This window comes from Tachyglossus aculeatus, chromosome 5, assembly GCF_015852505.1.
Source record: "Tachyglossus aculeatus isolate mTacAcu1 chromosome 5, mTacAcu1.pri, whole genome shotgun sequence".
Classification (NCBI taxonomy): domain Eukaryota; kingdom Metazoa; phylum Chordata; class Mammalia; order Monotremata; family Tachyglossidae; genus Tachyglossus; species Tachyglossus aculeatus.
In genome coordinates, this window is record NC_052070.1 from 85,311,998 (window position 1) to 85,328,055 (window position 16,058).

The 16,058-nt window shown below is 47.1% G+C and overlaps 1 protein-coding gene across 1 annotated transcript in view; it reads right to left on the reverse strand.

Annotated features, from left to right (window-relative positions):
- MAK16 (MAK16 homolog) overlaps positions 1–10,555 on the reverse strand; it is an 11,255-nt gene extending 700 nt beyond the window's left edge. Inside the window, exons 1-9 of the mRNA XM_038746299.1 lie at positions 10,472–10,555; positions 7,041–7,090; positions 6,710–6,819; positions 6,544–6,608; positions 5,945–6,096; positions 2,547–2,601; positions 879–953; positions 486–605; positions 32–97 (exon numbers count right to left, since the gene is read on the reverse strand). Of these exons, the coding sequence (XP_038602227.1) occupies positions 32–97; positions 486–605; positions 879–953; positions 2,547–2,601; positions 5,945–6,096; positions 6,544–6,608; positions 6,710–6,819; positions 7,041–7,090; positions 10,472–10,486 (708 nt within the window). The 5' untranslated portion in view covers positions 10,487–10,555. The remainder of the gene's footprint in view (positions 1–31; positions 98–485; positions 606–878; positions 954–2,546; positions 2,602–5,944; positions 6,097–6,543; positions 6,609–6,709; positions 6,820–7,040; positions 7,091–10,471) is intronic.
- Positions 10,556–16,058: the final 5,503 nt, after the last annotated feature.

Here is a 16,058-nt window from a genome sequence, read left to right on the forward strand (position 1 = left end):
ACTATCGACACTGACTGAAAGGACAGCTTACCTCAAAGTCACTCAGGTCACTTTCATCAATCTCATCGTCTGCCACAAACTCCCTTTCCCCCGCCTCCTAAAAGAAAGCGATGTGCAGTTTAAGTCCGAAACCCAAGCAGAGGATCAGCTGTACCAAAATCACGCTCCCTCGCGATTTTATTCAGGGGGACCAAAAAAAAAATTAAAAATCTATGATTTTTGGGGGGGAGAAGTGGTGAGCCGATATCCTTTCTTTTCACGCTCCAGTGAATGGCAAATTGGATGTAGCTACAGGCAACTTAAAGTGTATTTATAAAGAGCAACCCCAATTCTGCCCTGGGTCACGTTGGGGGACTGGTAATGCCCACCCAGACGTTTCTGCCAAGGAACGGGGACTATCCTCCCCCGTGACCGTAAACAGATTCAGCTCCAAAAGCAACCCAAGCTATGACCCTCTTCGGGCAGACAAACGCAGTAAGGTTTACTTCATCTTCCTCTTCGTCCTCCTCGCCCTCTGCCTCGGAAGAGTCGGATTCACTCTCCGCCTCCTGCTGCTCCAAGGCCTTGTCGAAGGCGTGGATGGGGAAGTTGTAGATGTCGCCGTACTGGAAGACAAAAAGGGCGGCGTTGGTCACCCGAGAAGACTGTCCGGCCCGGGTCCCAGGGGGCTAAGCCCGTAACACCGGTCACGTGTCGGCCCGCGCATCCATGACGACGAAGGGAAGGGAATCCAAAACAACCCACTCAAAAAGCCTGCCTGAGTGACTCTGATATTAAGGAACACCAATCTCCCCTCTGCGGTTTCGACTGGCCCGAGCACGCGGGCTGAAAGGCAAAGTTGGCAATTCCCGGCGCCGGGAAGGGCTTGGCCGGCTCACCGTCTCTTGCTTCAGCCTCTGCAGCAATTCCTTTTCTATGGCGTTATCCAGCTGAGCCGCAATTAACGCTTTTTCCTAGAAGCGAAACAAAAAGGGGAAGCCATTTACTGCACTACCACGGAGGTCTTGGCTTTGGGTGAGAAAAAAGCTAACAAGTTGCAGTCAGAGAGCTTTGTTTCCCAGCGTTACTCGACCGTCGGCCTGCACAAACATTCCACATTCATTCAATCGTATTTATTGAGCGCTTACTGTGTGCGGAGCACTGGACTAAGTGCTTGGGAAGTACAGGTTGGCGACATATACAGACGGTCCCTACCCAACAGTGGGCTCACTATCTCAAACTCCCCAGAACTGCCACCTTCCCCGCCTTCTAATTTTTCTGCATAGCCTTTCGAGAATCACCTCTAAGATTAATTAAAAGACTTTCATTAGAGGGCTCTAAGCTATACCCCTTGTTCCCTCCAAGCACCGTGGCCTTGGGGATACAGCACGGGCCTGGGACTCAGGGTTAGGGTCTAATCTCAGCTCCACCACTTATCTACTGTGTGACCCGTCCCCCTCTCCATCCCCCCATCTTACCTCCTTCCCTTCCCCACAGCACCTGTATATATGTTTGTACATATTTATTACTCTTTATTTATTTTACTTGTACATATCTATTCTATTTATTTTATTTTGTTAGTATGTTTGGTTTTGTTCTCTGTCTCCCCCTTTTAGACTGTGAGCCCACTGTTGGGTAGGGACTGTATATGTTGCCAACTTGTACTTCCCAAGCGCTTAGTACAGTGCTCTGCACACAGTAAGTGCTCAATAAATACGATTGATGATGATGATGATGACTTCTCTGGGCCTCAGTTAGGCTCTGAGCCCCACGTGGGACAGGGACTGTGTCCAACCTGACGAACCTTGAGTCTGCCCCATACTTAGAAGGGCGCCTGACACACAGTAGGCCTCAGTCTCCAAAGATGAGGACCAGTCCGGTGGGTGGGTAGATGGCAAAGAGTAGGTGCGAAGACCTTTTTAGATTCTGAGCGCCGGCAAGGGGCACATAGTAAGCGCCTACAAATACCATTAAAAATACATTAACCTATTTTCTAGCAATTGACATCAAATTATTCCTTTTCAACTAAAAGGCATAGCTCATAATTTTATACCATGAATATGTGCATCATAAAGATGTGGTGATCAGTTTAATTTTTTTTAAGCGCTTAGTACAGTGCTCTGCACACAGTAAGCGCTCAATAAATACGATTGATGATGATCTAATTCCCAACATTTATATTCTTTCCCAGTGCTAAACACAGTGTACCCAGTAAGTGCTCAACACTATTATATCACTTCTACCGCCATCACTTACTGACCGTCTAGTAAGGGCATGGCACAGGCGGAGTAGTTAAAAACAGTGTAACGAACATGGGGAAGACAGGCTTCCTTACCCTCATTCATTCAGTCGTATTTATTGAGCGCTTACTGTGTGCAGAGCACTGTACTGAGCGCTTGGGAAGTACAAGTTGGCAACATATAGAGACGGTCCCAACCCGGAACAAGCAAAGACACCCCTCCGCCTGCCCTTCCAACTTCAGGGTCTTGGGCAGCCCAGAATCAAAGCGATCATTCATCCTCGGGTGGTGACACCCACCTTCCCCCGCCCCCCGCAAAAAAAATTACCTCTCTCCTCTTTTCTCGCCTTTCAACCTTTTTGCTCAAGGGGACCAGCTTCCTCCTGTGAGAAACAGGCACACACAATCAGGGAGCTTTGACACACCGGCGAGGAAAAGGACAAGAGCTGGGCCCATCCCAGTGTTGCCAATTTGTATTTCCCAAGCACTTAGTACAGTGCTCTGCACATAGTAAGCGCTCAATAAATACGATTGATGATGATGATGATGATCCTAGAAAGAGTCCCTTTCTAGGGACTCCAGAGACCCCGTGAAAGCAGCCCGGCCCGGCGGAAAGACCACAGGCCCGGGGTCCACGGGACCTGGGTTCTAAACCCCTCTCTGCCACTAGCCTACTCTGGGACCTTGGGCAAGTCACGGAGCTTCTCTGCCTTTCTTCAACTGCAAGGTAGGGATTCAATACCTGTCTTCCTTCCTATTTAATAATAATAATAGTAATTGTATTTGTTAAGCTGGGTGATCTAAGGTAATCAGTACTGGGGTAACTGCAAGGTAGGGATTCAATACCTGAGTACTGGGGTAACTGCAAGGTAGGGATTCAATACCTGTCTTCCTATTTAATAATAATAATAGTAATTGTATTTGTTAAGCTGGGTGATCTGAGGTAAATCAGAACTGGGGTAACTGCAAGGTAGGGATTCAATACCTGTCTTCCTATTTAATAATAATAACAGTAATTGTATTTGTTAAGCTGGGTGATCTGAGGTAATCAGTACTGGGGTAATTGCAAGGTAGGGAGTCAATACCTGTCTTCCTATTTAATAATAATAACAATAATAATAATAGTGATTGTATTTGTTAAGCTGGGTGATCTGAGGTAATCAGTACTGGGGTAACTGCAAGGTAGGGATTCAATACCTGTCTTCCTATTTAATAATAATAATAATAGTAATTGTATTTGTTAAGCTGGGTGATCTGAGGTAATCCATACTGGGGTAACTGCAAGGTAGGGATTCAAGACCTGTCTTCCTATTTAATAATAATAATAATAATAGTGATTGTATTTGTTAAGCTGGGTGATCTGAGGTAATCAGTACTGGGGTAACTGCAAGGTAGGGATTCAATACCTGTCTTCCTATTTAATAATAATAATAATAATAATAGTAATTGTATTTGTTAAGCTGGGTGATCTGAGGTAATCAGTACTGGGGTAACTGCAAGGTAGGGATTCAATACCTGTCTTCCTATTTAATAATAATAATAGTAATTGTATTTGTTAAGCTGGGTGATCTGAGGTAATCAGTACTGGGGTAACTGCAAGGTAGGGATTCAATACCTGTCTTCCTATTTAATAATAATAATAGTAATTGTATTTGTTAAGCTGGGTGATCTGAGGTAATCAGTACTGGGGTAACTGCAAGGTAGGGATTCAATACCTGTCTTCCTATTTAATAATAATAGTAGTAATTGTATTTAAGCTGGGTGATCTGAGGTAATCAGTACTGGGGTAACTGCAAGGTAGGGATTCAATACCTGTCTCCCTATTTAATAATAATAATAATAGTAATTGTATTTGTTAAGCTGGGTGATCTGAGGTAATCAGTACTGGGGTAACTGCAAGGTAGGGATTCAATACCTGTCTTCCTATTTAATAATAATAATAATAATAGTAATTGTATTTGTTAAGCTGGGTGATCTGAGGTAATCAGTACTGGGGTAACTGCTAGGTAGGGATTCAATACCTGTCTTCCTATGTAATAATAATAATAATAATAGTAATAGTAATTGTATTTGTTAAGCTGGGTGATCTGAGGTAATCAGTACTGGGGTGACTGCAAGGTAGGGATTCAATACCTGCCTTCCTATTTAATAATAATAATAGTAATTGTATTTGTTAAGCTGGATGATCTGAGGTAATCAGTACTGGGGTAACTGCAAGGTAGGGATTCAATACCTGTCTCCCTATTTAATAATAATAATAATAATAATAATAGTAATTGTATTTGTTAAGCTGGGTGATCTGAGGTAATCAGTACTGGGGTAACTGCAAGGTAGGGATTCAATACCTGTCTTCCTATTCAATAATAATAATAATAATAATAATAATAATAATAGTAATTGTATTAGTTAAGCTGGGTGATCTGAGGTAATCAGTACTGGGGTAACCTTATATGAGGTAATCAGGTTGGACCCACATGGGGCTCATAGTCTTAATGGCCATTTGACAGATGAGGTAACTGAGGCACAGAGAATTGACTTGCCCAAGGTCACACAGCAGACAAATGGCGGACCCGGGATTAGAATCCATAATAATGATGGTATTTGTTAAGTGCTTACTATGTGCCAAGCCCTGTTCTAAGCGCTGGGGGGATACAAGGTGATCAGGTTGTCCCACGTGGGGCTCACAGTCTTCATCCCCATTTTACAGGTGAGGTAACTGAAGCACAGAGACGTTAAGTGCCTTGCCTTAAGTCACACAGCTGACAAGTGGCAAAGTCGGGATTAGAACCCATGACCTCTGACTCCCAAGCCTGTGCTGCTTCTGCTAGGGATTGTCTCCAGTGTGATTAGCATGCATCTACCCCAGCATTTAGTACAGGGCTTGGCCCATGAAAAGTGACTCAACTCCTTAATGATGATGATGAAGTTGGTCCCTGTCTTTCTGCTAACGGTCCCAACTTTCACATTTCATGGAAAATGCCCCCCATCCAGTACTCTGAAGGGCTCCCATCTTGGGAATTCTCTGCCTGGGTTAAGAATTCCATAATGCACCAGCGAAGGGAGGAGCAGTAAAAGACTGCATCTGGTTTATGGGGGGTTTTTTAAATGTATGTATATCACTGAGGCCCAGAGAAGTGAAGTGACTTGCTCAAAGTCACACAGCAGGCAAGTGCAGCGTGGCTCAGTGGAAGGAGCACGGGCTTTGGAGTCAGAGGTCATGGGTTCGAATCCCATTCATTCAGTTGTATTTATTGAGCGCTTACTGTGCGCAGAGCACTGTACTAAGTGCTGGGGAAGTACAAGTTCCTGTATATATCCTGTATATGTGTTTGTACATATTTATTACTCTATTTATTTTACTTGTACATATCTATTCTATCTATTTTATTTTGTTAGTATGTTTGGTTTTGTTCTCTGTCTCCCCCTTTTAGACTGTGAGCCCGCTGTTGGGTAGGGACCGTCTCTGTATGTTGCCACCTTGGACTTCCCAAGCGCTTAGTCCAGTGCTCTGCACGCAGTAAGCGCTCAATAAATACGACTGACTGGCTGATGTGTTTTTAATGTACTTTTATCTCACCGCACAGTGGCTTCCCAATGGCGCGATCTTAATTTTTTTAAAATGGGGCCGTTTCTTCCCCCCAGTCCACCCAACAACACCAGACCCGGCCCGGAAGAGCGAGACAGTGGGAGGAAGCGGCGCGGGGGGGGGGGGGCCCTGAAACTTACTGCCGCTTGAGCGTGAGTTTCCGGATCCGGATGAGATACTGGGTGATCTTGGTGAACCGCTGCTTGCACTTGTGCCGGAGGAAACGGGGCCAGTAGATGAGGTTCTCGTCGATCTGCTCCAGGGCCTTCTCGTAATTCTTGCTCAGTCGGACCTGTGGGAGAAGGCGGGGGGGGTCGGGGGCGGCGCAGGTTCTGTCACTGAGTTGGGAATCGCCTTGATTCCCACGGATGGCGTTTACTGAGCGCCTGTATATATGGTTGTACATATTTATTACTCTATTTATTTATTTATTTTACTTGTACATTTCTATCCCATTTATTTTATTTCGTCGGTATGTTTGGTTCTGTTCCCTGTCTCCCCCTTTTAGCCTGTGAGCCCACTGTTGGGTAGGGACTGTCTCTCTGTGTTGCCAATTTGTACTGCCCAAGCGCTCTGCACACAGTAAGCGCTCAATAAATACGATCGATTGATTGATGGAGCGCTCACGGTCCGCGGAGCCCTGTGCTGAGCGCCGGGGAAAGTGCAACGCAACAGACAGCTTGGAGACTACGGGTCTTTTGGGGGCCACGGCAGAGGGAAATTTGAATCTTCGACTCACCCGCTCCCAGAGCCTCCTAGGAAATGCCGCTCGCTCTATGACCTTCACGTACAGGTAACACTGACCTGCAGGAGAGAAGGCACCGATTAAGGCCTCCAAGGCGGGCCCGGAGGACGGGGCGGGAATGGAGGGAGAGGGGCCCGAGGGAGCGAGCCGGCGGGGTCACCTTTCTCCTCTCGGACGGTGGCGTACTGGCTGTTGGCCAGGGGGCAGGATGAGCGGTTGCACAGCCCCGTCACGCTGTATTCGTTCCGGCAGAAGCTCTGGGTTTTGGTTCTGGATAAAAATCAATCAGTCCATCGTATTTACTGAGCGCTTACTATGTGCGGAGCACCGTACTAAGCGCTTGGGAAGGACAAACTGGCAACACGTAGGGACAGTCCCTACCCAACAGCGGGCTCACAGTCTAAAAGGATAAAAGGGGAGAGACAGCGGGCTCAGACGCCGCCCCCTCCCCGACGCCTCCCGTCCCCCAGGCTCCGGATTCGGATTCTCACTTGATTTTGAAGGAGCAGAACTGCCTGTTGCCCAAGGTATCCCAGATAACCTGCAAAGACCAAAAAATAAAAAAATGATCTTACTAAATCGCCTCAATCCATCAACGGTACCTACTGAGGGCTTCCCCTGTGCGGAACACTGTACTAGACGCGAGAGAGTCGGTAGGGACGTTCCCCAGACTGAGCCCCCTCCTTCCCCTCCCCACAGCACCTGTATATATGGATGTGCGTATTTATTACTCTATTTTATTTGTACATATTTATTCTATTAATACGTTTTTTGTTGTCTGTCTCCCCCTTCTAGGCTGTGAGTTATTACTCCGTTTTATTTGTACGTATTTAGTCTATTAATATGTTTTGTTGTCCGTCTCCCCCTTCTAGACTGGGAGCCCGCTGTCGGGGTAGGGACCGTCTCTAGATGTTGCCAACTTGGACGTCCTAAGCGCTTAGTACAGCGCTCCGCACACAGTAGGCGCTCAATAAATACGACCGGAGGGAATCCCAGCCCCTTAGGTCAACCGTCCCGGGGAAGCGGGTCTGAGGCGGGGCATCTGCTGGAAAAGGGCTGTGAGCCCCACGTGGGACAACCTGATCACCTTGTATCTACCCCCTGTGCGTACAACAGTGCTTGGCGCATAGTAAGCGCTTAGCAAGTACCACAATAATAGCTTTTATTCTCCGTGCCTCAGTTCCCTCATCTGTCAAATGGGGATGAAGACTGGGAGCCCCACGTGGGACAACCTGATTACCTTGTATCTACCCCCTGTGCGTACAACAGTGCTTGGCGCATAGTAAGTGCTTAGCAAGTACCACAATAATAGCTTTTATTCTCCGTGCCTCAGTTCCCTCATCTGTCAAATGGGGATGAAGACTGTGAGCCCCACGGGGGACAACCTGATCGCCTTGTATCTACCCCTGTGCGTACAACAGTGCTTGGCGCATAGTAAGTGCTTAGCAAGTACCACAATAATAGCTTTTATTCTCTGTGCCTCAGTTCCCTCATCTGTAAAATGGGGATGAAGACTGGGAGCCCCACGTGGGACAACCTGATCACCTTGTATCTACCCCTATGCGTACAACAGTGCTTGGCACATAGTAAGTGCTTAGCAAGTACCACAATAATAGCTTTTATTCTCTGGGCCTCAGTTCCCTCATCTGTCAAATGGGGATGAAGACTGTGAGCCCCACGTGGGACAACCTGATTACCCTGTATCTACCCCAGCGCTTAGAACAGTGCCTGGCATATAGTAAGCCCTTAACAAATACCATTATTACTACTATTCTCTGTGCCTCAGTTCCCTCCTCTGTAAAATGGGGGAGGGAGGTTGATAACTAGGGGCCCCACGTGGGAAAACCTGATGACGACTGAGCCCCCTCCTTCCTCTCCCTGCCATTTTACAGAGGAGGCAACTGAGGCACAGCACCTGTATATATGTATATGTGTTTGTACATATTTATTACTCTATTTTACTTGTACATATCTATTCTATTTATTTTATTTTTGTTAATATGTTTGGTTTTGTTCTCTGTCTCCCCCTTCCAGACTGTGAGCCCGCTGTTGGGTAGGGCCCGTCTCTATACGTTGCCAACTTGGACTTCCCAAGCGCTTAGTACAGTGCTCTGCACACAGTAAGCGCTCAATAACTATGATTGAATACCCCAGCGCTGAGTACAGTGCTTGGCACAAAGTAAGCACTTAACAAATACCATTATTACTATTACTTGCTGATTGAATACACGAATAAAATGGGAGGGGGTGAAGACTGGGAGCTCCACGTGGGCCAACCTGATTACCTTGAATCCCCCCACGAGCGCTTAGAACAGTGCTTGGCACATAGTAAGGGCTTAGCAAATACCATTATTATGATTATGATTATTATTATAATTAGGGAAGCAGCGTGGCTCAGTGGAAAGAGCCCGGGCTTGCCAACTTGTACTTCCCAAGCGCTCTGTACAGTGCTCTGCACACAGTAAGCACTCAATAAATACGATTGATTGATTGATTGGGTGTCAGAAGTCATGGGTTCAAGTCCCACCTCCACCAGCTGTCAGCTGTGGGACTTTGGGCAAGTCACTTCACTTCTCTGTGCCTCAGTTCCCTCCTCTGGAAAATGGGGATGAAGACTGTGAGCCCCCCGTGGGACAACCTGATCACCTTGTATCCTCCCCAGCCCTTAAAACGGGGCTCTGCACATAGTAAGAGCTAACAAATGCCATCATTATGACTGTATCTCCCCCAGCGTTTAGAACAGTGCTCGGCACATAGTAAGCACTGAACAAATCCCATCATTATTACTGTATCTCCCCCGGCGTTTAGAACAGTGCTCGGCACATGGCGCTGAACAAATGCCATCATTATGACTGTATCTCCCCCAGCGTTTAGAACAGTGCTTGGCACAGAGTAAGCGCTTAACACATGCCATCATTATTACTGTATCTCCCCCAGCGTTTACAGCAGTGCTTGGCACAGAGTAAGCGCTTAACAAATACCCTCATTATTATGACTGTATCTCCCCCAGCGCTTGGAACAGTGCTTGGCACATAGTAAGCGCTTAACATTATTGTATTTTCTCCCCCAGCGTTTACAGCAGTGCTTGGCACACAGTAAGCGCTTAACACATGCCATCATTATGATTGTATCTCCCCCGGCGTTTAGAACAGTGCTTGGCACACAGTAAGCGCTTAACACATGCCATCATTATTATGGCATCTCCCCCAGCGCTTAGAACACTGCATGGCCCATAGTAAGCGCTTAACAAATGTCACCATTATTATCGTATCTCTCCCAGCGTTTACAGCAGTGCTTGGCACACAGTAAGCGCTTAACACATGCCATCATTATTACTGTATCTCCCCCAGCGCTTAGAACATAGTAAGCGCTTAACAAATGCCATCATTATCGTATCTCCCCCAGCGTTTAGAGCAGTGCTTGGCACACAATAAGCGCTTAACACATGCCATCATTATGACTGTATCTCCCCCAGTGCTTAGAGCAGTGCTTGGCACATAGTAAGCGCTTAACACATGCCACCATCATGACTGTATCTCTCCCAGCGTTTACAGCAGTGCTTGGCACATAATAAGCGCTTAACACACGCCACCATCATGACTGTATCCCCCCCAGCGCTTAGAACAGTGCATGGCACATAGTGAGCGCCTAACAAATACCCTCATTATTATGACAGCATCTCCCCCAGCGCTTGGAACAGTGTTTGGCACATAGTAAGCGCTTAACACAAGCCGTCATCATGACTGTATCTCTCCCAGCGTTTAGAGCAGTGCTTGGCACACAGTAAGGGCTTGGCTAAATGCCAATTATTAGGATTATTAGCAGGGGGGTGGCTGAGGAGGGGCACAGTGTGCCACTAAATACGGTGTTTGGGGAAGAAAAAGAGGAGAAGGAGGGGATGGAACAAAGGGGGGAGACTCACGTCATCCGACTGCATGATGGCGATGAGGATGAGGATGGTCCCCAACTCCACGTGAGGCTGCAGTGTCCCCCCTAGGCCTCCATGGCAGCCCAGGCCAAAGCCCCAACTCTCGCGAGACTTCCTCCGGCCGCTGTTTTACGGGGCGGGATGCTGCCAGTTCTCGCGATATCATCGCGTCCCCCTTCCCTACCAGGGCGGTGGGATGCTGCCGGTTCTCGCGAGATCACCGCGTCCCCCCCCTTCCCGGAGCGGTGGGATGCTGCCTGTTCTCGCGAGATCACCGCGTCCCCGACCGGAGCGGCGCCCCCTAGTGGGGTGAGCGGGATCCGGGGCCCACGCGGGCGGTTTGGGCCTCCGAGGCCTCACTGGCTTCCTGTAGTCATTCATTCAATCCTATTTATTGAGCGCTTACTGGGCGCAGGGCACTGTACTAAGCGCTTGGGAAGTGCAAGTCGGCAACATTCATTCATTCAATCGTATTTATTGAGCAATTACTGCGCGCAGAGCACTGCACTAAGCGCTTGGGAAGTCCAAGTTGGCAACATTCATTCAGTCAGTCGTATTTATTGAGCACTTACTGTGTGCAGAGCACTGTACTAAGCGCCTGGGAAGTCCAAGTTGGCAACGTTCATTCAGTCGCATATATTGAGCGCTTACTGTGTGCAAGGCACTGTACTAAGCGCTTGGGAAGTACATGTTGGCAACATTCATTCAGTCATATTTAATGAGCACTTACTGGGTGCAGGGCACTGTACTAAGCGCTTGGGAAGTCCAAGTTGGCAACATTCATTCATTCAATCATATTTATTGAGCGCTTACTGTGTGCAGGGCACTGTCCTAAGCACTTGGGAAGTCCAAGTTGGCAACATTTATTCATTCAATCGTATTTATTGAGCACTTACTGTGTGCAGAGCACTGTACTAAGCGCCTGGGAAGTCCAAGTTGGCAACGTTCATTCAATCGTATATATTGAGCAATTACTGTGTGCAAGGCACTGTACTAAGCGCTTGGGAAGTACATGTTGGCAACATTCATTCAGTCATATTTAATGAGCACTTACTGGGTGCAGGGCACTGTACTAAGCGCTTGGGAAGTCCAAGTTGGCAACATTCATTCATTCAATCATATTTATTGAGCACTTACTTTGTGCAGGGCACTGCACTAAGCACTTGGGAAGTCCAAGTTGGCAACATTTATTCATTCAATCGTATTTATTGAGCATTTACTCTGTGCAGGGCACTGCACTAAGTGCTTGGGAAGTACATGTTGGCAACATTCATTCATTCATTCAATCGTATTTATTGAGCGCTTACTGCGTGCAGAGCACTGCACGAAGCGCTTAGGAAGTCCAAGTTGGCAACATTCATTCATTGAATCGTATTTATTGAGCACGTACTGTGTGCAGAGCACTGTACTAAGCACTTCGGAAGTACAAGTTGGCAACATATAGAGACGGTCCCTACCCAACAATGGGCTCACAGTCTAGAAGGGGAGACAGAGAACAAAACAAAACATATTAACAAAATAAAACAAATAGAATAAATATGTACAAGTAAAATAGAGTAATAAATACGTACAAACATATATACATATATAATCGTATTTATTGAGCGCTTACTGTGTGTAGGGCACTGCACTAAGCACTTGGGAAGTCCAAGTTGACAACATTCATTCATTCATTCATTTATTCATTCATTCAATCGTATTTATTGAGCACTTACTGTGTGCAGCGCACTGCACTAAGCGCTTGGGAAGTCCAAGTTGGCAACATTCATTTGTTCAATCGTATTTATTGAGCGCTTACTGTGTGCAGGGCACTGTACTAAGCACTTGGGAAGTTCAAGTTGGCAACATTCATTCATTCAATCGTATTTATTGAGCACATACTATGTGCAGGGCACCGTACTAAGCGTTTGGGAAGTGCAAGTCGGCAACATTCATTCATTCAATCGTATTTACTGAGTGCTTACTGTGTGCAGGGCACGGTACTAATCGCTTGGGAAGTACAAGTTGGCAACATTCATTCATTCAATTGTATTTATTGAGCGCTTACTGCGTGCAGAGCACTGCACTAAGCACTTGGGAAGTCCAAGTTGGCAACATTCATTCATTCAATCGTATTCATTGAGCGCTTACTGCGTGCAGGGCCCTGTACTAAGCACTTGGGAAGTCCAAGTCGGTAACGTCTAGAGATGGTCCCTACCCCACAGCGGGCTCACAGTCTGGAAGGGGGAGACAGAGAACAAACCAAAACATATTAACAAAATAAAATAAATAGAATAAATTTGTACAAGTCAGATAAATAAATAGAGTAATAAATGTGTACAAACATCTATACATATATACAGGTGCTGTGGGGAGGGGAAGGAGGTCAGGCGGGGGGGATGGGGAGACTAGAGACGGTCAATCAATCAGTCAATCAATTATTTATTGAGCGCTTACTGTGTGCAGAGCACTGTACTAAGCACTTGGGAAATACAAGTTGGCAACATGTAGAGACAATCCCTACCCAACAGTGGGCTCACAGTCTAAAAGGGGGAGACAGAGAACAAAACCAAACATACTAACAAAATAAAATAAATAGAATAGCTATGTACAAGTAAAATAACTAAATAAATAGAGTAATAAATATGTACAAACATCTATACATATGTACAGGTGCTGTGGGGAAGGGAAAGGAGGTAAAATGAGGGGGATGGAGAGGGGGATGAGGGGGAGAGGAAGGAAGGGGCTCAGTGTTGGAAGGCCTCCTGGAGGAGGTGAGCTCTCAGTAGGGCCTTGAAGGGAGGAAGAGAGCTAGCTTGGCGGATGGGCAGAGGGAGGGCATTCCAGGCCCGGGGGATGACATGGGCCGGGGGTCGATGGCGGCACAGGCGAGAACGAGGCCCGGTGAGGAGATTAGTGGCAGAGGAGCATTCCTGCCCACAGTAGGCTCACAGTCTAAAGGGGGAGACAGGAATATAAATGAATAAATGAATTACAGATATACGTCCGTCCCTGACCCATAGCGATGCCACGGACACACCTCTCCCAGAATGACCCACTTTCACCCGCAACCCCTCTGGGAGCGTATTTTTCTCGGTAAAAATACGGAAGCGGTGCATCGTCGCCTCTTTCCGCACGGTCTCCGCCTCGGACTCTCTCCTACGAGGCTGCCGCCTGGCCCAGTACAGCTATATACAGATGACACAGATGATGATGATGATGAGAGAGCAGGGAGAAGGAACGGAGATGCAAAACCTTGAAAACTCACCTCACCCACCTTCCTGCCTGCACGCAGTAAAGCGCTCAATAAATGCGACGGAATGAATCTTCCCGCCTCGGGGCAGGATTGCATTTATTTTGGCCCAGAAAGATAGTTCCCGCAGCTCTCCTTTCCTTTAAAATCCTCTGCCAAGAAGTCTGAGCAGAGCCTCTTTTGCTAATGAATTGCAACCTCCCCGCAGGAAATTCTCCCTTCTAATAACTCCTCTAAATCTTCCCTGTAGAAACTTTAACCTATTCCCGCTTGTCTTGGCTTCGGAGGGGATGAAAAAGATTTTATTGGGCTTGTACAGGGACATGGAAATAAAAGACAAGCCTCTTGCCCTTGAGTTGCAGCCCAGTGGAGGAGGCAGAGACCGTAAGCCTGGTGTGGGCAGGGATTGTCTCTCTTTATTGCTTTCCAAGCGCTTAGGATAGTGATCGGCACACAGTGAGCGCTTAATCATCATCATCATCATCATCAATCGTATTTATTGAGCGCTTACTGTGTGCGGAGCACTGTACTAAGCGCTTGGGAAGTACAAATTGGCAACATATAGAGACGGTCCCTACCCAACAGTGGGCTCACAGTCTAAAAGGGGGAGACAAAACCAAACATACTAACAAAATAAAATAAATATGAATGAATGAACATAACTGGCCAAACAGACGGTAGCAAACAGCTAGCGAGGTTTTCAGGGGTTAGAAGGGATAAGAATTTGGAGGCCCGGTTCTCCATATCATTCTTCCTCTCTTGCAAATTATAACTCAAACCCCATCTCCTTCAATCAATCACTCAATCAATCGTATTTATTGAGCGCTTATTGTGTGTAGAGCACTGGACTAAGCGCTTGGGAAGTACAAGTCGGCAACACATTGAGACAGTCAAGAAGTCTTCTAGATTCTCCCTACCCATTACTCTCCCTGCAAGGGCAATTTTGTGATTCAATCCTCCCCCTGGACGCATACTTGGGATTATCGTATTTATGTGTGTGTTTGTGTCACCTGGAGGTTTGCCCCAATTGTTTCTTCTATTGTAGCGCAAACTCCAAGAGGGTCCAAATGGAGTCTCTCTCCTTCAGACCACTTTAGGTCTGCACTGTATTTCGACGCACAATCCCGAATTCTTGCCTCGAGGAAGAGATTTCCATCGTGACGTCGTGGCCTGAGAGTCAGAAGGTCATGGTTCTAATCCAGGCTCCGCCACGTGTCTGCTGTGTGACCGTGGCAAGTCACTTCGCTCCTCCGTGCCTCAGTTACCTCATCTGTAAAATGGCGATCGAGACTGTGAGCCCCACGTGAAGCAGGGACTCTGTCCAACCTGATTTGCCTGTATCCACCCCAGCGCTTAGCAGGGTGCCTGGCACGTAGTAAACGCTTAACAGATACCATCGTCGTTATTATTATTTGCAGAAAAAGGACTGTGAGTGCGTCCCAAGGCTAGTTCCTTGGCAACACGTCTGTGTCTGGGATTGTTTTGGGCCTGCGGTCCTGGGCCACCTGGCCCCCGCCCCCAGCTTCTCCCCCTTTTAGACTGTGAGCCCACTGTTGGGTAGGGACCGTCTCTATATGTTGCCAATTTGTACTTCCCAAGCGCTTAGTACAGTGCTCTGCACATAGTAAGCGCTCAATAAATACGATTGATTGATTGAAGGGAGAGGTGGCATCTTGGGGTCACTGCTATTTTCTGAATGTTCAGAAGGCCGTGGCTACCGCCGCTGCTGTGACTTTAGATTCTGAGCGTCGAGGAACCTGAAATTCTGCTCCTCTAGCCACGGTGCCCTAACCCTTTTGCTGTACGTGTCGTTATCCTTGTCTTTTATATTGCTTTTGTTTTTTAATTATTCCATCCTTCCGGATGTACCTGCCACCCGTCCTCTCTCCCCGCCCTTATTTTTAAATTGAGAGTCATCAGCATCGTCATCAATCGTATTTATTGAGCGCTTACTGTGTGCAGAGCACTGTACTAAGCGCTTGGGAAGTACAAGTTGGCAACATAGAGAGACAGTCCCTACCCAACAGTGGGGAGTCCCCAGAGGCCCAGGGACCATGGCTAATTTTCACCTCCATAATTTGTATTTGTGTGTCCCGCAGCTTCCCCTCCAGACCCTGAGCCCACTGTGAGCAGGGAAAGCGTCCGCCAACTCCGCTATATTGCGTTCTCCCAAACGCTGAGTACGATGCTCTGCACACAGTGAGCGCACAGTAAATTGATTGATTGATAGAGCTGAGTACCGTGCTCCGCACAAAGTAAGCGCTTACTAAATAGCATTACTATTGCGGCTGCTACTCTGAGATGCATCCACCCTCCGCTTGTTTTACCGTCACTATTCGATTGAGTGGC